Source organism: Artibeus jamaicensis, unplaced genomic scaffold (genome assembly GCF_021234435.1).
Source record: "Artibeus jamaicensis isolate MK-2021 breed Jamaican fruit bat unplaced genomic scaffold, CSHL_Jam_final contig_464, whole genome shotgun sequence".
NCBI lineage: Eukaryota > Metazoa > Chordata > Mammalia > Chiroptera > Phyllostomidae > Artibeus > Artibeus jamaicensis.
The window spans coordinates 18,738,805-18,762,811 of record NW_026521842.1 but is presented as its reverse complement, the minus strand read 5'-3'; the positions used below and the strand labels follow the sequence as shown (position 1 = coordinate 18,762,811).

At 48.6% G+C, this 24,007-nt stretch overlaps 1 protein-coding gene across 1 annotated transcript in view; it reads right to left on the bottom strand.

The window, feature by feature from the left end:
• The window catches only part of RANBP10 (RAN binding protein 10), a 60,841-nt gene that overhangs the window by 15,383 nt on the left and 21,451 nt on the right, over nucleotides 1–24,007 (bottom strand). The window contains exons 3-4 of the mRNA XM_037162547.2: nucleotides 22,046–22,098; nucleotides 2,823–2,990 (exon numbers count right to left, since the gene is read on the bottom strand). Of these exons, the coding sequence (XP_037018442.2) occupies nucleotides 2,823–2,990; nucleotides 22,046–22,098 (221 nt within the window). The remainder of the gene's footprint in view (nucleotides 1–2,822; nucleotides 2,991–22,045; nucleotides 22,099–24,007) is intronic.

The following is a 24,007-nucleotide window of genomic DNA, read 5'->3' as shown; positions in this document are numbered from 1 at the left end:
GCAAGTGCTTGGAACACCCGTGGATGAGCTGTCAGGCTCCTGTCTCATTCACGTGCTATTTATCCTCAAGCATCTGCTGAGACCTCCCAGGAGCCAGGCCCTGTGATAGGCACTGGGAAATCAGCTGCACGCCTGGCCTTCAGAGTGCTGCTGACTCCAGCAACAGAAACGGCATGTGACTAATAATTACACAGACAACTGATTAATGACTCATAGGGTGAGTGCTGTGACAGACGACAACAGAATAAAGGGATGGGGAGGCCAGGAAGCATCCTTTTTCTCTAAAGGGGGAAAGGTTCTGAGGTTAGAGGACAGCGAGTGACTGGCTCGTTGATCCTGTGGGAGATTCTGAAGAACACTTACTGATAAACAGGATTGTGAAAAGGAAGCAGTCATTAGAAGATTAACCAAATGGTCTATCACTCCAAGTTCACTGCCTTACCATTAAAGTTCATGATCTAGAAAATGCAGGTGATATCCAATTTTTAGTAAGATCTCGGTAGTATCCTCATGGAGAAGATAGAAGAAAGTGAGTTTCGAAATAACATAACGAAGTGATTCTTTTTTTATTAAGATTTTATTTATTTATTTTTATAGAGAGGGGAAGGGAGGGAGAAAGAGAGGGAGAAAAACATGCACTCCTTACTAGGGACCTGGCCCACAACCCAGGCATGTGCCCTGACTGGGAATTGAACCAGTAACCCTTTGATTCGCAGGCCAGTGCTCAATCCACTGAGACATCAGCCAGGGCCCATAATGAGGTGATTCTTAAATGGTTGGTGTCTACCCAAACTAGCTATAGACTAAAGGGTTCAAATCTCAACCTTTTTCTCCTCTAATACTTTTTATATCTTAATGGAAACATACGTAAATAAATTTATCAAATTTTAGGTTAATGAGATGCTGAAAAGAATACCAAATATTTGAGATAGAACAAGCAAGACCACAGAAAATCTCAACAGGCTGGAAAAATAGGCAATATACTCCTAAATGAAGTTTAGTGGTAAGATGTGTGAGGTCTTGCATGTGGGTCTGTAAAAACATGAACTAGGAAGATGACTTTTTACAAACAGAGTGAGAGTTTGGATTGACAGTAAGGTGTCCGTGAGCTCCTTACGGACCTGGGGACCCGACAAAGAGCTCGTAGGTCCTGGTATGCATCTAGGCTCCCAAGGAGGGAGGTGTGGATGCAGAGGGGACAGCAGGGTATGGCCCAACCTGTGGGTTCCACAGTAGGGGCCATGCTCTGACCAAGGTGTGGGCAAGCTGGAGAAATGTAAAGAGGGCAGGAATCCAGAGCAGAAGGGACTGGGCCTGGCTGTAGAGGGGCAGGTGAGGGGCAGCTTGGGTAAAGAGTGAGAACCCACAGCAGTGGCCTCTGGGACTCAGATGGCAGAAAAACCCAGAGCCAGGAAATAGCTGGAGTCAGAGAACTAAGTAGGAGTGAGGAGCCATCTTGGGACCTTGGCCTTGCCCTCCAGCTGCTAGCGCCTCATCAGCTGGATACCAGCAACTGCAGCCAGATGGCCATGGATGTTGGAGGAGAGTTTCTCTGATGTGCACTTGAGTCAGCTATGCAGTGTCTGTGCTATGCTCCTGATGCCTGCTCTGGCCTGTTGAGGAACGCTGGCTCCTGATCGCACAGCCCAGCCACCAGCAAACCCGATTTCCAACAGGTCCCTTGATTCTGCATGGGCTCATCTCCTGGAGAAGCCACAGAAGGGCTGTGGGGAATGGCAGCCCCCTTTTAACTGCCCCTCAAGTCTGTGGGTCTCCTAGGAGTTGAGTTCCAAGTAAAAGTCCACCTTCTTTTCCTGGCAAGGCCAGTGGCCAGCTTGGCTGGTATGGTTCTATGAAATCAGAGAGCTCTGCAAATCCAGGCAGGAAGGCCCAGCAGCTAGGCGCCACCTAAGAACCACTCTGGCCAAGGACTCCACTCACTCAGTGACCAAATATCAGTAGCCCTAGTAGGGCAAGTCATTAGGACAGCCAACCTCCCTCTCTCTCTCAAGTTCTAATCCTAAATTTCTACACACGTGCAGGACTGCTCTTCCAAGGGACCCTCCAGGGCCCCCCTCAGCCTCCACTGATGATGGCTGCTTTTCCTGGGTTCTTAATCCCAGTAGATAACACCATGAATTCAGCCACTTTATCATCTTTGCTTCTTGCTAACGCGTCCCATCTGGCACTAAACCCTGCTGGGCTACTCCTGTTCGCCACTTCCTGCACCCATTGTCACTGCCTTGCCTCAAGCTACCTGCCTCTTCTGCTAGCCCCTACTCCCGTCAGTCCATCCTTCTCAGTCTCACCAAAGAGACCTTTTTAAATAGAAATCTGTCCAGGTTGCTGTCTGTTAACCATAAACAGGCCAGAAGAGATCAGCCCCATCTAACTCCACCCTGTCTGTGCACCTCCTGTACTGAAGCAGCCCTCACAGTTGCTCCACAGCAACCGTCACCCTGAGTGTCAGAAGGGCCCGATGACGTCTGGGCCCAGGCCCTGGGCTCACAAACCACTGCCACTCAAGTATGTAATTGGGACTCTCGAGCTTCTTACCAGCCCCAGACAGTGCTGCAGCAAATATCACACAGGCCAGGGGCATGACTGCGACACTGCCTCTCCGTCGGACAGATTAACAAAGAGAGCGCCCATGCTGCCCTCCCTTCACTGTGCAGGGCTCCAATGCCTGGAAATGGCTGAAGTTCCCCACTGCTCAGCAGAGGATCTGGGACACTGCTCTGGCTTCAAAGCCTGCCCTTGGGCCTCTCACCAACCAAAGTGGCTCCACAGGGTAAACCCTCCAAGGTCCCCTATGTACCCACCAAGGCTGTGACCATTCTTAGTGTAGAAGCAGGTGCCGTTGATGAGGTTGACGCAGCAGCCAATCACATCGCCTGTGGTGAATGTGGGACCATAGGGCTGGCCAGTACCAGAGGAACAGAAGGAATGCCCATCATCTCCATGGTAACCATAAGAATGTTTATCCCAACCTGTGGGGGAAGAGAATAGCCACAGCTGAGTAGAGGTACTTGAGAAAGACAGCAAACCAAAACCCACTCAGGTCTAAACTCCTCTCTCCAGACTGCTGCTTCAGTCAGCATTACAGGGTCCGGCTGTGCCGAATGAGCGGTGAGTCCAGCAGCCTACCCCCTGGAGGAGCTGAGGCAGCCCCACTGAAGAAGCCCGTGCTGTGGTCAGCAGGAACCAAATGAGTGACCTGGAAGGAACTTGCCAGAAGTCTGTGCAACAAGAAGATGGATAAAAGAAAGCCTCAAGGAGAGGGGGCTTGAAATGAGCCTCTGACATGTATCATGGTGGGTTCAAAATTTTTTTAAAGATTTTATTTATTTATTTTTAGAGGGGGGAAAAGAGGGAGAAAAAGAGGGAGAGAAACATCGATGTTTAGTTGTATCTCATGTGCCCCCTACTGGGGACCTGGCCTGCAACCCAGGCATGTGCCCTGATTGGGAATCGAACTGGTGACCATTTGGTTCACAAGCCAGCACTCAATCCACTGACCCATACCAGCCAGAGCTAAAAGAATTAAAAAAAAATTATATTGAAGTATAATTTATATGTAATGATATTCTCCTGTTTTAAATGACAGGTCCATAAGTTTAACAAATTTTAACACATTACCACCACCACAATCAAGATACAGAACATTTCCATCACTCCAAAAAGTTTCCTCACGCCTATTTGTGATCAGCCCCCCTCCACCTTATCCCCAGTCCCTGGCAACACCAATTTGTTCCTATGGTGTGGCCTTCTCCAGATGTCGTATAAATGGAATCACAGAAGATGGAGGGTCTTGTGACTAGTGTTTTCACTGAGTGTAATGCATTTGAGATTCACCCACACGGTTAGAAGGATCAGGATGCTGTTTCCTTTTACCACTGAGTAGACTCCATTACGTAGTGGACACGTAGCAGTCTGTCCGTCTGTTCACTAGCTGATGACATCTGAGTCATTTCCAATTCTTGGCTACTATAAAGCCAATAAATATTCACATACGCTTGATACAGATACGTGTTTTCATTTCTCCTGGGTAAACACTTAGAAGTGGTACTGCTGAGTTATAAGATAAATATATGCTTAACTTGATAACAAACTGCCAAACTATTTTCCAAAGTGGCGGTACCGGTTTGCGTTCCCACCAGTGATGCATGAGGTTCCATGTTCTCACCAGCACTTGATGTTATTAATTGTCTTTTTTTTTCCTTCTTTCTTTTAGCCATTTTAGTTAAGTTGTAGTGGTTTTAGTATCATTTTGGCTTTAATTTGTGTTTCCCCAATGACCAAGGATGTTGAGCCTCCTTTCATATACTTATTTACTGTTGGTTTATTAGAAAATTATCGAACTGGGTGTTCATATCTTTAACTCCTTTTAAAAACAGTGGATTGTGTGCCTTATTAAGCTGTAAGAGTTCTAACTATTCGGATATAAATTCTTCTGTGTGCTTTGCACGTATTTTCTCCCAGTCTAGTTTGTCTTCTCATTTTCTTACAGTGTCTTTCAAAGGCAATTCAGATTTTGATTGAGACTGTGTTCAATCTATAGATCAATTTGAAGAAAATAGATGGCTTTTAATAATATTCATTACTCCAACCCATGAACATAGTGCATCCCTCCATTCAGTTAGGTCTTCTTAGTCTCTCTCAACAATGTTGTGACAAATTTATCTCTAAGTACTTTATTTTTTGGTGCTATTATGAATGTTATTTATAAATTTTAATTTTCAACTTTTTTGCTATTATAACAAAATATAATTAATCTTGGGGGTGGAGAAATGGGGCCAAGGTTTCTTTTCAAAGTAATAAAAATATTCTAAAATTAGATTATGATAATTTGCATAATTCTGTAAACATGCTAAAACCATTGAATTGTATGCTTTAAATGGGCACATTTTATGGTATACAAAGGTCACCCCAATCACACTATTAAACATACACAAATATATTTGATATTTTATATATTCACCTGATGTCCTACAACCTTGTTAAACTCACCAATTAGTTCTGATAACTTTTTTTAAAAGATTTTATTTATTTATCTTTAGAGGGGAAGGGAAGGAGAGAGGGAGAGAAATATCAATGTATGGTGGCCTCTCGTGGGTCCCCCGCTGGGAACTGGCCTGCAACCCGGACATGTGCCCTGACTGGGAATCGAACCGAGATGGTGTGGTTCGCAGGCCTGAGCTCAATCCACTGAGCTACACCAGGCAGGGCTAGTTTTGATAACTTTTATGAAGTTTCTTCAGAATTTTGAAAATATATTATCTAAGAATACAGTTTTATTTTTTCCTTTCCACCACATGCCTTTTATTTCTTTTTCCTGACTTACTGTACTGACCAGATCCACCAATACAATGCTAAATAGAGAGAACTGTATTGCTCATAGATGCTTTGAGAGTGTCTATGCTCTCAAAGGTGAGAGCCGAAGGGGACCACAGTTTACACAGGGCAGAGAGTGAAGGAGGCCATTCAGGAGGGAGAAGTACAGGTAAAGGCACAGACGCAGGTAAAACTGGAGGTTGTGCGCTGTACAGGGGCCTGCGTACTTGCCTGCTGGGAACAGCGATGGAGCCCATGGGGCCATGGCAGGCCCAGGACCATACAGGGTAGGCAAGCTGAGGGGATGACAGGCAGGTCTACCCCCCAAGGCAGCCCCTCCAAGTAATTTTTTCAGCCTCTGCTGCCTCCTTGGTGTCTGAGAAGCATGCCCATGTGAATGTGCTAATGACACCCCCCCCCCCCAAGGAGCTTCTCCCAAGTGGCACGGGGAGGAGAAGCTCTCCTCTGGAAGGGAAAGGTCAGTGGGGCAGGGCGTGAAGATCTGAGTGGCTCACAATGGGAGGCAGGGCTCAAATACTCACTGTGTGGTGTGTGTGCATGCACACTGCTCGAAGACAAGGGTTGTGGGCAGCTCTAAGCAAAGGTGTGGGGGTGAGAACAGATGGATGGCAGGGCCAGGGGCTGCAAGGGAGACCGAGGGTATAACTGGAGAGGTAGAGCTGACCAGACCGTGGAGCCCAAACTCCATACGGCATTCAAACCAGTGGGCTCAAGGGCAAGTCGCTCCTCATTATCACAGCATCCATCCCAAGCCTGTGTGCCCTCAGCCTTCATGTCTTTAGCCAGGAACCCTCTGGCTGAACAAAGATTTACCCCAGAGCCCAGAGTGGGAAACAGGCCACAGCTGAATGGCTCTCACTTACCAGAGCAGTAGGGCCCAAAGCTCTGCTGCTTCCCTACCGGCATCTTCCCACCACATCACAAGGAAAGTGTCAGGAGAACTGTCCGGGACTGGCTCTAAAGGCCTGGACCTGGTGCTAGGCTCTGTTCTCTGCCTGGCTCAACCCAACTCCAAGGCTCCTCATGCCTAGGAGTGGGCAGGGACTTACTATTGCTGGTGGGCACACAATTCATTTGACCTCAGGAAATGACTCTCTGGGTCAGCAATGCCCATTCCCCCACCAAGAGGTGGGCCAATAAGGCAGTTATAGGCAAGGCCTCTCCTCCGGCTTCAACACAGGCAGCCCTATGGCTCCTGGTGGCAGCAGCTACAGCAGTGGCTGCTTCCCTGGTCTACAGAAGGCCACGGATGAAGAACGGCCAACTGGACAGCAGTGAGGACCAAAGCGACAATCATCCCTTCTAGTTTGGCTCAGACTGGGCTTGGTGGCCCCAGGCATGTCCGCCAGCTTCCCCTGACGCAGGATCCACATCTACACCAGTCACAGCAGTTCTCCCCCACACCCCCCCGCCTGGATTCCTCAGATGGAGCGTGGGGACTTCCCACTTGTGACGAAGTTAACTGACCACAACATAGCAACTGTTAGGAAAGCACCGCAACAACCCTGAGTGTCTGGCACCAGTACTGCCACTTTCACCTCACCCAGAGACTGGGGGACTTGCTAACCAGCCCACACAGTTGAGGAGTACCAGAGCTGGGATTTGAACCTAAATCTTCAGGTTCAAAAACCCACACTCTCCCAGCCACAGGAACTGTCTCATTTGGGGTGCTGACTCCTCTGGCGGTGAAACCATCCCCAAGCCCTTGCCCCAGCACCAGAAGAGTGACCTGATGCACTGTTTTAGGGAGCTGTGGGCCTGGGATCTCTGTCTGGCAATGAGTCAGAGGGCCTGCAGGTCAGCAGTGAGGGAAAGCCCAGACCCCAGCCCTAGAGTGACCCCAGCCACCAACTGGTGCCTCCTGTCTGAAAGCCACAGCCGCTCATCTCTGCTTTCCAGGGCACACCCACACCTCCTGCCGCACCAGGCCGCCGGGACCAGCAGACAAGGATGCACACCTCCACGCAGCCCCAGCCCACTTCTTTTACCGCCAGGATGATTCTGCGTGGTGAATCTTTTTACATTTTATTTACTTTTAGAGAGAAGGAAGGGAGAAAGAGAGGGAGACAAACAGCAATGTGTGGGAGACGCATGGATCAGCTGCCTCTCACACACCCCCATCTGGGGACCTGGCCAGCAACCCAGGCATGTGCTCTGACAGAATCAAACTGGTGACTTTTCAGTTCACAGGCTGGCACGCAACCCAACCTGTGAGCCACTGAGCCACACCAGACAGGGCATGGTGAATCTTTCATGCAGATTTTACTATCTAGAAGGTAGAAGACATGAGCTGGAAAGTTTTCTTTTTTTAAAACGCTTTCTCAGATTGAAGCAGTAGGTACTCTAGAAAACCTAATAAAAATGCAGCCATTTGATTTATCAAAACTACTGATACAACCTGTAAGAATCATTCCCTGCTTAGGGACTCAAAGAAATTTGGAAGATATTTCTGTCTCCATGTACAGGAGCTCATAACTTCTACCAAAATAACATGTTTACATTTTCAAAGATTTACAATAAAAATTTAAGTATTTTGTATACTTTCTTCAAAAATAATATAATTATTTTGACAAAACTACCATAGAATTGCCCTGTCTGGTGTGGCTCGGTAGATTAAATGCCAACCTGTGAACCAAAGGGTCACCGGTTCGATTCCCAGTCAGGGCACATGCCTTGGGTTGTGGGCCAGGTCCTCAGTGGGGTACACAAGAGCGGCAACCACACATTGATGTTTCTCTCCTTTTCTCCTTTCCTTCTCCTCTAACAATAAATAAATAAATAAATAAATAAATAAATAAATACTTTAAAAAAATACTACCATAGAATTTTTAGATTTTTAATTTAAGCTATAAACATAGATTCAATTTTTTTTTAAACTGAAGAACTCAATAAAAAACCAAAATATTTATTTAGCCCTGGCCAGGTGGCTCAGTTAGTTGCAGCATCATCCTATACACCAAAAATGTTGAAAGTTCAATTCCTGGTCAGGGCACATGCGTAGGTTGCGGATTCAAACCCCACTCGGGGCGAGTGTGGGAGCAACTGACTCATCTTTCTCCTTCTCTCTCTCAAGTCAATAAACATATCCTCCGGTAAAAATTATTTTAAATTTTTTATTTTGCTCTGCTGGTGTAGCTTAGTGGATTAAGCGCCACCCTGTGAACCAAGGGTTTGCTGGTTTGATTCCCAGTCAGAGCACATGCCTGGGTTGTGGGCCAGGTCCCCAGTAGGGGGCGCTCAAGAGGCAACCACACATTGTTTCTTTCCCTCTCTCCCTCCCTCTCCCCCCCCTCCCGGTCTAAAAATAAATATATAAAATCTTTTAAAATTTTTTATTTGGAGTCACTTTGGGTTTCACAATCACCTTAGTTTGGCTGGAAAATACATACATTTTCCTGACCACCCCCCTCCATTCCAAAATGGTTTATCTATCATACAGGTTTGCCCAAAGGAAGAAAATTCAGTCCCTGTGGTATACCAAATAAGACCTCCCAAAGACGTCCTTGTCCTCATTCCCAGAACTGTGAATATGCTTCTTTACATGGGAAAAAAGAAAGATTTTGCATAAGTGAGTAAATTAACGCTCTTGAAATGGGAGATTATCCTGAATTATGGGGTTGCACAATGCAATCGCATGGGTCCTTGTAAGAGGCGGGCAGGAAGGTCAAGCCAGAAAAGGTCATGTGATGCCAGAAGCAGGGGGATATTAAAAGATACTACACTGCTGGCTTTGAAATGGAGGATAGAGCAGGAGTCAAGGAATGTAGGTGGATTCTAGAAGCCAGAACAGACAAGGAAACAGATTCTTCCCTAGACTTCAGAAAGAATACTGCCGACACCTTGATTTTAGGGCTTCTGTCCTCCAGAAACATAAGATGATTATTTTAGACCACTACTATTGTTACAGCAGCGACAGGGTACTAATACAGTCCCCATGGCAATGAAAGTCAGTGAGTGTCTGGAAAGACTAGTGAAAAGAAGCAACACTTCAGCTCCTTGTCTCCTCACAGTGCTATGAAGTTCAAAACTTTTCCAAAAAAATCAGAGCTGTAATATATCTTCAAATGAAGCTTTCATTTTAGAGCCAGTATTTTCCCAGACAGAACTAAGAGTCAGTGTGTGCACAGGTGTATACACACAGGCATGAAAGGCAGCTCGGGGTTAAAAACAGAACGCTATAATACACCTCATTTAGCAACAGTGCTGCAGAAACTGCTTGATTTGGGGTCACTTTGCTAAATTCCCCCTCACCCCCCCCCCTGGAAAGGAAAAGCATCACCGACGTGCTGCCCGACTTGCTGGACTTGCTGCCCGTTAGATATCAAAGGCCCACTCTATGGAGGTGACAAGAGGGTGTGGTGGGTGGTGTGAAGGGAGCAGACTAGATAAAATGCATGAGAAAACCAGTAAGCACATAAGAAAACAACTGGTAGATAAAGTGTGTGTTGTTGTCAGTCTCACGCTAGGGTCCTGCAGAGGGTGGTCTGACCTTTGTTAGAAGGAGACACTGAGCCCTGAGTGCCAGGGCGGTCAGTGTGGCCTGAAGGGCTGCGGCAGTCTGGCCCTGGCCACAGGACCGTCCCTCCAAGGTGGAAGTCCCCAGGCAGTCACTTACCTCCTCAGACCTTGGTTCCCTTCTCTACAAAATAGGGGGAGAGCAAGCAGACATTGCTGTCAAAGGGTGACAGGTGTTTGCTTGTGAGAAACATTCCGAGTCTCCAAGCCAATGGGTAGGCTCACCATCTGAGGGGCGGGGAAACTGAGGCACTGAGAAGCTGTGTGAAGCCTGTGGTCTCAGAGATAACTCTGTTCAGAGGCTCAATTCCCCTGCCTCTGAGGGAGCACCAAGTAGATAACTGCAAGGGGGAAGCTACTGCCTCCGCCTTCCTGGGGTGGCCCCCGATCCAGACACAGGCAAGAGAAAGGTGCTCTAGAAGTAGAACAGCACGAGGGCCTCCAGACTGGGCTCCATCGGAAAAAACTTCAGGCAGCCCCTACAAGGTTTCTGGACGCCAAGCGTGACTGCCTTGACCAATACTACTCCATATCAGTGTTAAGGCGGGGTTCTGTGGACCTCGGGAAGGGGAGGGACAAAGCCTCCGGGTGCCCTTCCCCCAAGGCCACAGGAACAAACAGCAGGGTAGGCGAACAAGGAGTGCTAGAATCTGCCAGTCCTGCCTCTTTGTGAGATGGCCCTCGCCTTCTCTTTAGAAGCAGCTCCTCCCTGCACCAGCCCTGTGGCTTCAGCTGGGATTGCTAATCCGAGGAAGCCTTCCTCCCTGAGGCCCAGCTGATGGGCTGACTCAGGTTGGACCCACTAGAGATCTTCCCAGAATCTTCCTACAAAGGAGCTGGGAGAAGAGCTGGTCTCAAAGCTGTTGTCATTCCAATGTCATGTAGACAGCCAGTTTGAAGCTAATAAAGCAGAAAGCAAAGGAGAGAGAGAGAGAGAGAGACCTAGTTTCTCTGCTTTCCCTGCCCAAGGTCTAGTAAAACAGACTGTTTAGAGGTGGGTTTCGCTCCCCTGAAGCAACCAAAGTTCTCTACCAAAAGGGACCACACCTAAGCATCTTTCTGGTTGCCTTGTGTAACGCCTGACCCGTACGTAGTAGGAGGTGCTCATGAATTGTTTGTTGACAGGAAGAGGGAAATGTGGCCAAAGCTGGCAGAAAACCTGGTGCACAAGACTGTCAATGTGTCAGACCACATGTGACACATCGTTTGTGGGCAATCCTGAGCTTGACCGTGAGGAATTTTGTTGTCATTAAAAAAAATATATATATATATATTAGAGCCCTGGCTGGTGTGGCTCAGTAGACTGAGTCTGGCCTGCAAACTGAAAGGTCGCTGGTTCAATTCTCAGTCAGGGCACATGCCTGGGTTGCAGGCCAGGTCCCCAGTTGGGGGTGTGTGAGAGGCAACCAATAGATATATCTCTTGCACACTGACATTTCTCTCTTTCTCCCTCCCTTACTTTTTCTTTAAGAATAAGTAAATAAATAAACAAACAAATAAATAAAACAATTAGAGCCGCACGACTGCATCATGTCTTACGTGCAGTCTAACGGTGAAGCGACTTCTGGGCCTGGAAGGAGGCCTGCGGCCAGACTGCAGACCTGGCTCTGCGCGCCGGGCACTCTGCATCAGACGGTGAGCAGGGCAGCGCGGTGAGGACACCACCCCAACAGAGAGTGCCACCCCACTAACCATTCTTCCTTCTCCAGAGTTTAAGCCTTGCCACTCCCAGAGATAACTGATGGGTAGCCAGCGTGACGCCCACACAGAAAAGCCTATCCCCTGCCACATCAGACGCCAGTGATGCAAGGAGAAGCGAAGCCATATCCAGGCCAGGAGGCCGTAAGTGCCCAGATCAGATGCTCTGGTACTACTCATTTCCCCTTACATCATCACTCAGAGGGCAAGTCTCAGTCACACAAGTACGGGGGTGGCTGAGGAAATGGCTCATCATCTTGGCAATCCCCGAGTCACAGCGCCCTAGAGGTGGGAGACTCCTCATGGGGGTGCCAAGGGAATCCAGCACGACTGTTCCAGGGGCCCACCACACACCATTCCCATCGCCCAGGACACATCAAGAGCTTCAGTCCCAGGGCAGCTAGGAATGAAGAGAACTCCTATGCTGAGTGCAAAGATTTCTGCACCATCAATCGGCACATTAGCACAGAACCCTGGGAGGGGGCTGGTGCTGTGCCTGCTCAATAGTTTCCAGTCCTGGCTCAAGGCTGACCAGGACAGAGTCCAGCCCATGTCTGGCTCACAGAGATAGCCTATGAGCTGGCCGCCACGCCACCAAACCAGCCCTCTCTGTCCAATAAACAGGTCCCAGTCATCACTGGACTTTGAGGTCAGAGCCTTGGGTTTGAATCCCAATTCTGTCATCTGTTAGTCCCTCTAAGTGCTCTTGGCTGAACTTCTCTTTCGAGTTGGCAGGAGGATGAAATAAGAATGGACACGGAACATCAGCCCACGGGAGGCTCCATCTGCAGGTCTCCCTTCCTTCTCCGTCTCTAACACTAGCTCAGGGATCAAGCTGGGGTGCCACAGACTTCCTGCTCCCTTTTTGCCTGAAGCAGCAGCACGCAGGAGTGGAACTAGTCACCACCCACCTCTCCTACCAGCCCACAGCGAGCAGCCCCAGTTTTGTGGGGAGGCCACCTGATCGTTGGAGCACTTGGTAGAGCTCAAGAGCCATGCCCAGGGGTGCCCTGAATGTTTCTCTAGAGCCTGGCTATGGAGCAAGGAGCTGGGCTGGCTTGCCCAGGGTGCTTCCTGAGCCTGGGCTTGCTGTGGAGAGGGCGCACATGCCGGGGGGACCTCATGGCAGGGCTGCTTCTCAAGGGTGATCCCTCACTCACAGCCATCACTCCCTAGATGTCCATCACACAGAGGTACTTCCCATACCTCGTATCATCTTTAAAAACCTGACAGAAGCAATGCCTGGAATAGCTCAGCAATGGATAATGGGAAAGCAAGAGAGAGCTTTTCACTCAGCACTGTGGGGTGACCTCAAGGAAGGCTTGTCACAGTACTCACGGGGCTCTTACCCTAGACATGGGACCACGGACCGGGATCAATGTACCCCTAAGGCAATGCCTCTGGCAGCCGTAGGCCAAAGGAGCCAGGGATTCCCTGGGCTCTACTTTTCATAATGCTCAGCATGGAGGCCAAGGTAAAAAGGGCATGAGAAAAAGGCTGACTGCACGTAGCTGGTGACACCAGAGGTGGGCCCCAGGCAAAGCCTGTCCTCATAGGGCACCCAGGCCTTACTCTGAGACACAGCCAGGGGTCAACTTGAAGCCTGAGCAGTGGGAAGGACTACATAGCAGCACCTGCATATAAAGGGGCCTTCCATAGGTCAAACTCCTTCCCCACCCCCGAAAGACATGGGTACCTGATGCCCAGGAGAGGCCCCAGATGAGTCTAGCTGGGTCTGGCTAGGACATGGCTCATATGGCATCTGGCATATCTGGCCGAGCTACCTGCCTTCACCCAGGTTCCCACAGGACAGGCTGGGTCTGTCATCTGTGTTAAGTCAGGCTAAGGAAAGGGATGTCACTATCCTGTAAAACTACGGTGCAAACCTCAGCTCATAGACCTTGTATGTCTCTTCTGTGACTTTTTGGCTTTTCCTTGTTTACACTGAGCTCCTTGTAAACCTTCGGGGAAAGGCAGTGGATGTGTAACCCCTGGTAATGTAGGAGCCTACGACTTCACACACATCACCGATCCTGAGAGATGGGCATGTGCAAAACCCCTCCCAAAAGCAGGCCCAGGCACAGTATCCCGTATTTCCGCAACACCTAGATACAGTCTCTCTCGGCCCAACACTAGGGAGGCAAGGGATGGAGCAGTAACTGTTCCCAACTCATCTCCACCTCAACGCAGCCCCAGCCTCCGGTCACACCAGAGGACACTTGAGAATCTCTGTTTTCAAAGACTGACAAACTCAGGTTTCAGAACTGGCCCTTCTGCTGTCTATGAAACCTCTATCTCAAAGGACTTAACTTGCCCTGAAAAATAGTTTTAAAGCCAGAATTTTTACCTCTGTGCTACAGAGAGGTGGGAGATGGTAGTAGGATAAGAAACCCCCAAGTCCAATAATTTCCAGGTCTGATTTGGTTGCCTCATTTCGAAACGCTGCCAAGTGGCCATAGGATGCTGTAGTAATACAGGTCTCCCTGTAGCTGAGGGAACAGGCACACAGGAAAGGAACACGGGCTCAGGTGGCCATGGGGCCGAGGGCGCTGCTGACCCAGGGAGGAGCAGCAGGGAGGCAGAGGGCCTCTTACATGAAACGAGTTCTGCAGCAGGGGTCGCGGTGGGTCCTGCAGCAATGGCACCATCAACCGCCACGTGAACCACCAACGGTTTTGGCCAGTTACCTGGCCCTTGGGTCCAACTGCCAAACCATCCTGTCCTGAACTGCCCAGTGGACAGAACCTGTTGCCAGGGATACAAGGCCCTGAGTATCAGTCCCACCCAGGTCTCTTCCCAGGGATATCTCTGACAGAGGAAGAACAGAGTGATAAAGGCAGCAAGGGGCTGGGCGGCACCAGGCACACAACCCCAATCTATGTTCCCACATCCGTGGTCCTGGGCATGTACCCAGTGGCTTCAGAGAGTCTCCTGGCTGCTCCCTTTTGAGGCAGGGCTGCCTCAAGACCCCAACTGGTTGAACTGCAGGGCTATCACCAGTCGGTTTCTTCCCTCTACCACTCTGACACTCGGGAGAATTATACAGCATCTGCAATCATCGCCAAGGATGCTGAGGCCTGTTCCTGGGTGCTCTGCCAGGGTTAGGAGGAGATACACCCAGATTCCCAGTGGGGCCCTGATGATTCAAACCACCCACTGGAAAGAAGCACGGCCCCCTTGATGATGGCTGGAACCAAGCGGCCCCAAGGAAGACCCCTGCAGATTCTGGGATGAAGGTGCTCCAAGAGAAGTAGCAGTTAGCGGGTGGACACAGTGGGAGCACATCAGCTGTGAGCAACAAGGGTACCCAGCCTACATGGAGTCAGACAGAAGCAGTACCTGTCTGGCAGGTACAGACGAAAATAGCATTTCCAAACTCCAGGAAACCCACCTACATGCTAGTAATCACTAAGGCATCCACTACACAAAGCCACCTGCTATTGAGACATCTTACACGGCATGTCCTGTACCCAACAAGGACAGGGCGAAGGACATGGAACAACAACACCCTGTCATTTGTTGTCAGTGCCTGCCACACCACCGGCAGCAGCTAGCCTTGCCCTGGTGAACCTGGCACAGGCCCCCGCTGTTCTGCCCTGATGTCTGCTATCTGCAGTTGCTCTCCTGTGGCACACGCAGATGTGAAATATCTGCTGTTTCCAGCATGTGTCCCACCCAGCAGAAGCAGGGCCCAGGCACAGGGACCCGGACACAAACACTCCGGGGGCATGTTCTTAACAGCCCACTCAGAGCAGGCTTGATCAGGAAAGCGCGAGGGAAAAGAAAAGATGCTCACTTGAATGTGACTGTACCGTGGAAAGGAGGCAGACAGGCCTTCTCTGTCCCCACCCCACCCCAAGGCATGGCTGCCAGGTGCCATCTGCTTCAGGGGGTATGCCCTTCACGCCTAATCCCCAGCTGTGGTTCTTACAGCTGCTCCTTTCCCAACAGCTCAAGGAAAGTACACCTCAATGGGCCCGGGTTCTCCTTGGAGGGGTTGTGGTAATTAAGGTGATACGTGCCGCACCAAGAAAAGAGCTGCCTCCTCCACAGGAACGGCAAGGAGGAAGTTATCAGCTGCCCACTTCTGAGGCAGATGGGGCTGTCTGTCAACACAGCCTCAGTCTCCCCTGCTCTGTACAAGGTCAGAAGGAATATCTGTCCTACCCCCATCCCCCTTGTCAAAGCAGCCAAGACGGAGAGAAGTCCAAACCCTACCATCCATCTACACCCCTGACTTTTTCTCCCAGCTTCCCTAATCCCAAGATCCGGCTCCTGCCGTCCACGGCCAGCTCACCGACAGACGGGCTGGGCTGCAGGTCATCCTGCCTGGCTTCCAAGCCATTTAGCCAAGGGTTCTGACATTCTTACTTTGGGCCACACCTGTTCCCTGGTTTCATGCTTAAGGAGGCCAAAAAACACCTTACGAAACGTAAACAATAAAACTTCCACATCTTCCAACAGAAACCTCTGACAGCACAAGCTAAGACATGCCCGCCTGCTCCCAGGAAAGTCTGAGCGCCACAGCCTCATGCAAGAGACATTCTGTTACCCTCTGCCTGGGACCCAGCACAGCAGCCCTCTGGCCCAACAGCCCTAGAGGGCTTCTGCTAACCCAGACAAGGAAAACTCTTGAAACAACAACATCCCGACTCTGGTTGCTTCGCTGTCCTCTTCCTCCACAATTCAACTGCAGCTGACATGTCTACTCACATCCAGAAGACATAAGCGCTGCAGAGAAAATGTAGCTTTGATTACAGCCAACCCCGCTCTGATACACAAACATGCATAAAGGAACCTTAGATGTACAGGCACTTCCTTTGTCAGGTAGGAAGAAAACATCTTTCTCAATAATGACAACAGCTAACATTTATGTACCCTTTGTGTATAACAGGCACTATTATAAGCACTTTATAGGAATTAATTCCCTTAATCCTCTCGACTACCTCATATATGAGTTAGGTACCAGCATCACTTCCACATTAAAATGGGGAAACTGAGGCACAAAGAAGTTAAGTAACTTGCTCCAGGTAACACAGCTACCAGGACACAAACGCAGACAGTGTGGCTCCAGAGTCCAGGCTCTTAACTGCTGAGCCGTACTGCCCCACCTGAGTCCTGAGTGATACTGCTCACAGTCCTGCTGTGGCTGAATGCGAGCCAGTGACTGGGTCAGTGAAAATGAGCCTTGATATACATAAAAGGGGGACTAGTCATTCCTCCTACAGGTGGGAGGTGGTGACAGAGACCTCACACACAATCAGCACCACAACTGTTAGGGTGGCTAAGTGCCCGAAGAAGGCTTTCTCACCACCCAAGGCAGGCTGCAGGCCAGTGGGGACGTGACTCCAGGCTGGTTCTGCCACGCTTGGCTCGCTGCAGCCACTGCGTGGAGCACAGTGCAGCGCGGGAATGGCCGCTCCCCACAGCCCGAGTACACCTGTGCTCACTCTGGGAGAGAGACAATAAAAAGACGTGGTCTGCGTGCCCAATGAATGCATAGAGTGAAATGGCAAATCAGTGTTTCGTTCTCTAGCTCTCTCATCAATAATACGTAAATAGACAGGTCCAAGTCCCATGGAGCTCATAGCCCAGGGAGGACATGGCCGGGCAGGGTTGCACAGAGGGTCCCAGGGCAAGACAGGCATCTGCCAAGGGGCAGCGCAGGGAATGTGTGCAGCACAGCTGGGCTCCCCACAGACGTGTTGGTGTGCAGTGTATGTGGAGGGCTGAATCGTGCGCTTCTGTTTTTAAATCCTCACCTGAAGATATTTTGTTAATTGATTTGAGAGAGAGGGAGGAAGAAACATCAGTGTGAGAGAGAAACAGTTCCCTCCCGCACACACCCTGACCAGGGACCGAATCCGCAACCCGCCGTGTACTAGATGATGCTCCAGTCAACTGAGCCACCTGGCCAGGGCTACACTGTGCATTTTTAAAGGGGTGAATTGTATGGTATGTTACTTACAACTCAATTTAAAAATTAATAAACACTAGATTGATAACAGTAATCATTCTCTCTTTTTTTAAAATTAACACATTGGATTCAATTACACTGAAAGATCAATGAAGATGGTTTTTTTAGCCTTTGATAACATTAATCATAGCAGTAAGAGAGTCATATGGCCAAAGCAGTGGAAGTGATGCCACTAGAAACAAGTGATTTGAACATGCTAATGAAAGAGGAAGAACAGGCCTTCTAAAAACTTGTATGCCTCAGTGTCCTCTCCGAAAGACCAACCGGCCTTGATGGATTCACTGATAAATTTTTCTAAACTTGCAAATAGGAAGTTCTCTACATATACAACCTTAAAAATAAGAAACTCCTCCCAATGAGCTAGTAGAATTCTTCTCAACAAAACCATATATTGAGTTATCTCAATATACACCCATAGGCATTTACAAATTAAACCATCCACCTCTGATTAAATGCTTCGCATGAGGTATTTCAGACAAGGAAAGGAAGTCTTTTCTTTAACTACCTCCTGAAGTTTCCCATCATGTCTGAACCCTTCAGTTCTTACTGCCCAGCACCTACCCCCACACCCAGCCCGGAAAGCCTCCTCTGTACTAGTGCACTCCCGAACTAGTTGTTTATTAGCAAATCTGATCACATCCGCTCTGTGCTCAAAACATTCCTGCAGCCCCCACTGCTTACATAAAGAAGTCCAGTCCTGGCTGGTGTAGCTCAGTGGATTCAGTGCGACCTGCAAACCAAAGGGTCGCCGGTTCAACTCCCAGTCAGGGCACATGCCTGGCTTGCAGGCCAGGTCCCCAGTGGGGGCCACATGAGAGGCAACCACACATTGATGTTTCTCTCCCTCTCTTTAAAAATAAATAAATAATAAAACATTTAAAAATTAAAAAAGAATAAGAAGAAAACAACCAAACCACTTGAAATGAGACACAAGACTCCTTCCTCAACTGGCTCATCCTGACTGTCCCCAGGAAGCGGTCCCAGCACACTCAACGGCTTAAATGGAGTTACTCACAGGCCTTACTGTACCATCGCCCAGAACCACCTGGTAAACTTCCAGCTGCCCCTCAACACCAGGCTGATACAGCATTGTGAAGCTACAGTAATCACACTACCCACCACCTTCTACCAAACACACCTGTATCTGTTGAGGAGATACATCAACCCTCAAACATCTCATCCAAAGTTAAATCTCAAGTTCTAGACCCAGCCTAGGCCCCCACCATCACTAACCTCCCACCGGTCGGTGGGAGGTTACAGCCACACAGTCCAAACAGCCTTCATCTCAACCAAGGGCCTCTTGGAAACCAGCAGCAACTGGCAGGAGGCTCCGTCTAGCTGCTTCCATCCCCCACCTCCCCTCCCCACTGAAATACATGCAAGTTGTTTCAGGTCCCACTGTTCATGAATGAGGAGACTTTCAGTGTTAGGGAATATATACTCCTTATCACCATTTTTTTAAAGTGAGCCCAGAAAACAGAAAGCAGCAAAGGGTATTCTGATCTTCAAATCTAGCACTGGGATGAACAGCGGCAGGCCCACCCTCATTCCTAAGAGAGGTCCGTCTCTCTATCCCTATATCTGTCCTGTGCTAGGTCTGCCCAGCCACTCAGCCTGCCCTGAATCCTGGGAAGGCCAGAGGCATCCATCCTTCCCAGGGAGAATCCCTGTCTAGATGCAATCGGATTCATGCTCTCCGCCTTAACGAAAAATCGGGGAGAGATTGGGTACTGCAGGAAAGAAAACCCTCAGGAGCTGGCAGACAGTGAAAATGAAAAAGGGTACACTATCCACAGAACACTGAGGCCCTTACTCTTGCCAGAAAAGAGATGTACCTGGGAGCGTGTAAAAAAGTGCCAGCTCTCCTGATGTGCTAGTGTGGAGTCAAATCCTCACTGTCTCCGAGCCCCTTCTCCCTACAGGCCATCCCTATACCTGAACAGGGCCAGGTGGATTTCCCTACAATTGTACATTAACAACATCAGAGCGCATGCCCAGTGGCTGGCCTCCATCGCCCCAGAGCCCCAATTTATGACCCAGGCAAACAGACTAGGGTGGCTCCACATGGCTCTGTCTCAGAGATTCAGGTCACCCTGAATCCTGAACCCCTCCCACCTCGTCTGCGCCACTCCATGGATCCCACATCCATGAGTCAAGCAAATACAGTTCTTACTAAAGAAGAATGAGCAAGTGAAACTCAAAGACCACGCCTATCACATGATGAAAGGCTGTGTTCCAAGACCACCCCAGAGACAGGGATGAGGGCTGCTTGATGTGGAGGGTATTTGTTTGTGTTTATTTTGTCTTAATGTCACGTTTTTAAAACAGAAAATATAGTCACAAGAAAAAAAATGTAAAAGCCTCTCGATTCCCAGTCAGGGCACATGCCTGGGTTGCAGGCCAGTTCCCTGCAGGTCAGTTCCCAGCAGGGGAGGCACAAAAGGCAACCATACACTGATGTTTCTCTCCCTCTCTCCTTCCCTTCCCCTCTAAAGATAAATAAATTTTAAAAATCTTAAAAAAAAAAATGTAAAAGCCTCAACAGTGAAAAATTTCCTTTCTAGTCCTATCCCTAGCCACACTGCCCTTCCTAAAAGACAGCTAATATTACACATCTTTCTGTAGCTTTACGAAGATATAGTATCTATACACGTACAAGCAGAAACTGGTATGTTCATTTTCCCTTCGTCTCATATTTAGTAGCATATTATACACTGTTCTATGTTCTGTATTTTTCACTTAACAATGTATGCTAGAGATTACTCCAAATCAGCACCTAAAGCACCTCATTTTTATGGCTGTATAGTATTCCTTTATGAAGATTAACAAACATGTATTTAATTAATGTTCAGGGTTGCTTACAGTGCCATCCAATAACAGATGAATATCATTTTTGTGCAAAAGTTCAAAGCGCACATTTAGAGCAAGACAAAGATTAAGAACCAGTGACCCTTGCCCTGGCCTGGTAACTCAGGAGGCTGTTAGAACACCATCCCACACACAGCAAGGTTCCGGGTTGGATTCCCGGTCAGGGCACAGACCTAGGCTGCAAGTTGGATTCCCAGTCGGGGGATGTACGAGATGCAACCGATCAATTTTTCTCTCTTACATCAATGCTTCCCTCTCCCCCCCTTCATCTATCTTGAAAATCAGTAAACATATCCTTGGGTAAGGATTTCTTAAAAAAAAAAACGAGGTTCTAGAAGAAGTCAGTTTCTCGATGAGAAATGACTGTCCTAAGCTAGGTGCTCATGGAAAGGTGTTCATGACAGTGCAGACACATCTGGTCAGCTGAGGCTGGGTGCTTGTACGACAAAGGTCACAGCCACACGCCACACAGAGGCCAAACACACCGCACATATTCTGATCAATAGCAAAAGGCCAGTTTTCACTCAGATCAAAGTTAAAAACAAACAAAAAAAAGTCAGGCTCCTAACAAGTATAGATTTCCAGTATTTAAAATTAGTCCATTGGGAAAAAAATCTGCTATTTGTATTAAACTGACTGGAAAAGACATAAGGTTTAAGTGCCGCTCCCTCTTTGTAAAAAGCCGTCTGCCTTCTCCATGTCACGGACACAAAGAGTGGACAGGGCCACAGCAAAAACACAGGGACTTCGCCTGCCTCCATGACAGTGTCAGGGCAACTGCACCATGGCAATACTGCCACTCAAGGACAAATGGTGGGCCTTCTGGTGGGGGCTTTCTCTCCCCTCCACTGTGCTCAGCCCAAGACTAGGCATGACCACTGGGCAGAAAACAGCCGGAAGCGTACCAGGTGGTAGCAGAGCCCCATCTGCAGGCCCCAAAGCATTTCGCAAATCTGAGGCTGCCTTCAGCCCAAGTCTTGTACACATCCTCCTATTTATGAAGACATTGCCTCTCCCAGGCTGGTGTGGCTCAGTGGATTGATTGAGTGTCGGCCTGCACACGGTCGCTGGTTTAATTCCTAGTCAGGGCACATGCCTGGGTTGCAGGCCAGGTCCCCAGTTAGCGATATGTGAGAGGCAAGTGATCAATGCATCTCTCGCATGATGATGTTTCTCTCCCTTCTAAAAATAAAAAAATTAAATCTTTTTAAAAAAGGAAGAAATGGCCTCAACTGAACACAGGGGGCCACGCGAAGACTTTGGTCTTTAATGTGGTGAAGCAACAAGGAGCCGGTGTTGGCAGCAGCCTCACTCCCCGTGAGCGCCTGAGTCCCAGGCTGGTCAGGCAAAGGCCAATGGGAATGAAGGCTACTGAGGTGTATCCCCACTGAGAGCAAGTTCAGGTCACTTGGTTTTGATTGCAAACAGTTCAAACTCCATGAATGACAATCACCTGCCAATTAATCGTTGGAATGGAAGCCTACACCATCCTAGCCCAATGGCCACCTTTTAGGATCCAGGCCCAATGGCCTGGTTTGCACAGTCCTTTCCAGGCCCTTGGCTGCTGCCATGACTCTCACCACAGAGTGGATCAGGAGAGCCGAACAAATGTTCTCTTAACCAGTGACTCACCGGGAAGTCTGTTCATGTTGACACCTTGAGCCGAGAGTCCTATTCCCATGTACCTTCAAAAAAGCACACACAAAAGTTTTGGTTAGCAAGTGATTATGCATTTCCATCTTCAAACACTTCTTGGTAAAAGACAGAAAAACAGGAAAAGCAATGCTCTTTTAACATACTAGTGGGTCCTGGAGAAACTTGACATTTTGATTTTCCATGGAAGTCATCTCAGTGCCTGATGCAGCTGAAGAAACAGGAGGTTGTACCTGTAACTGGAACCACCGGCTTCAGTTTCAAAGGAAAGTTTCCTGAAATCACTGCTTTCAGTTCATGGTTTCTGGCTCCAGCTAAGGCAGCAGAGTCTATTCCTAAGAAGTACCTAAAGTAAGGAGCTCAATTCTAGAAAAGTGCTTGGCGGAGCAATGCAAGATCAATCCCACGGAGACAAGCCACTCCGCAGCAAGGACTCAGATACGGAAAGGGTACAGCTAGGCGGGATCTCTACAGGATCCTCGAGACTCCTCGTACAGAGCTTCTTGTCTGAGCCTCTCGGAACCCATTACCCTCACCCCGTACATCCCCTGACCTCCCTAAGCCCCCAAACAGTGAGGCCCCTGAGACCTACTCTCTCACTCCTCCTACCCCAGGTGCTGAAACGACAAAGCCACCCACAGCAAGGCGGGGCTCATGCTGGGCAACTCTGCGGAAGATACCTCGGTGATGCTCGGGAGAAAAAAGACATACTTTTTTTTCATAAGGCCAAGCCAAAAAAGGAAATGAAAAGATTTTTTTAGTCTAAATGTTTGTAGTGTTCAAAGAAGTAGTAAGGTATTTCCCCAAGAATTCAGAAATAAGAGAATCAAGTCACCACCTTTTAAGATAGTAGAAGCCCACACGTGATGTCTGATATTAACCATGTGTGAATGTCAACAAGTAGCTGAGGGCTGAAGTATAACTTTAGGGTTGCATAACAATGTGAATGTACTTAACGCCATTGAACTGCGCACTTAAAAATAGCCAAAAGGGGCAGAGCATTTAAGCTCTTGCTCCTTGGCAACTATTATCAGTTTTGCTCAAATAAACTCTTATGAAAATCCAAAATGGCTAAAATGGTAACTTTTATGTTATGTATATTTTATTACAATAAAATAATTTTTTTAAAGCAGTGACATAGGGTTCCCTTATTTTGACCATTTCCAAGTGACTGTACACTTACATTTTGATTATTTTTAATGTTTTTTTTTAGGCTTTATTTATTCACTTTTAGAGAGGGGGAGGGGAGAGAGAAAAACATCCATGTGTGAGAGATACATCAATTATTTGCCTCTTGCATGCCCCTAACAGGGGACCTAGCCCACAACCCTGACTGGGAATCGAACCAGCAACCTTTTTGGTGCTCAGCCCATTGAGCCACACCGGCCAGGGCTTGATTATTTTCTATTCTAAGTAATTCCACAGGAACCCTTCCATATACACTTCCCCATGTTGGACTATTTCTTTCCCTTCCTGGCACGTTCCACACACCCGGATGCCTGGTTCCTAACACTACTAGAGTCCCCACAACATGGCGCTCCTGCCCTTCTCTGGATGGCCGTGCCGCTGAGTTTTAGAAGAGCAGCCCTGACCACCCAAGTAAAGGATCATGCAGGGAGGGAAGGCTGTGATGCAACCACCTCTGTCTGAAACCAGCTACCCCATCATGGAGGGCAGGGAGCAGGAAAAGGCACCAGCCAACACTCGGCCCTGGTAACTTGGGCAGCAGGGGCTGGAGGGAAGGGGAGGGAAGGGGAGGGAAGGGGAAAAGAGAAAAGGAACAGACTTCAAAAAGGGACTTCCATGGTTCAAAGGACCTGGAGACTCACAAACTGCCTGCTACCTCCTGACAGAAGGGGACCTTTGAGGACCATCAGGAGCAGAAGCTGTGTAAGCCCAATGGCAGGATTCCCACATTTTCCCAGGAAAACAGCAGGCCAA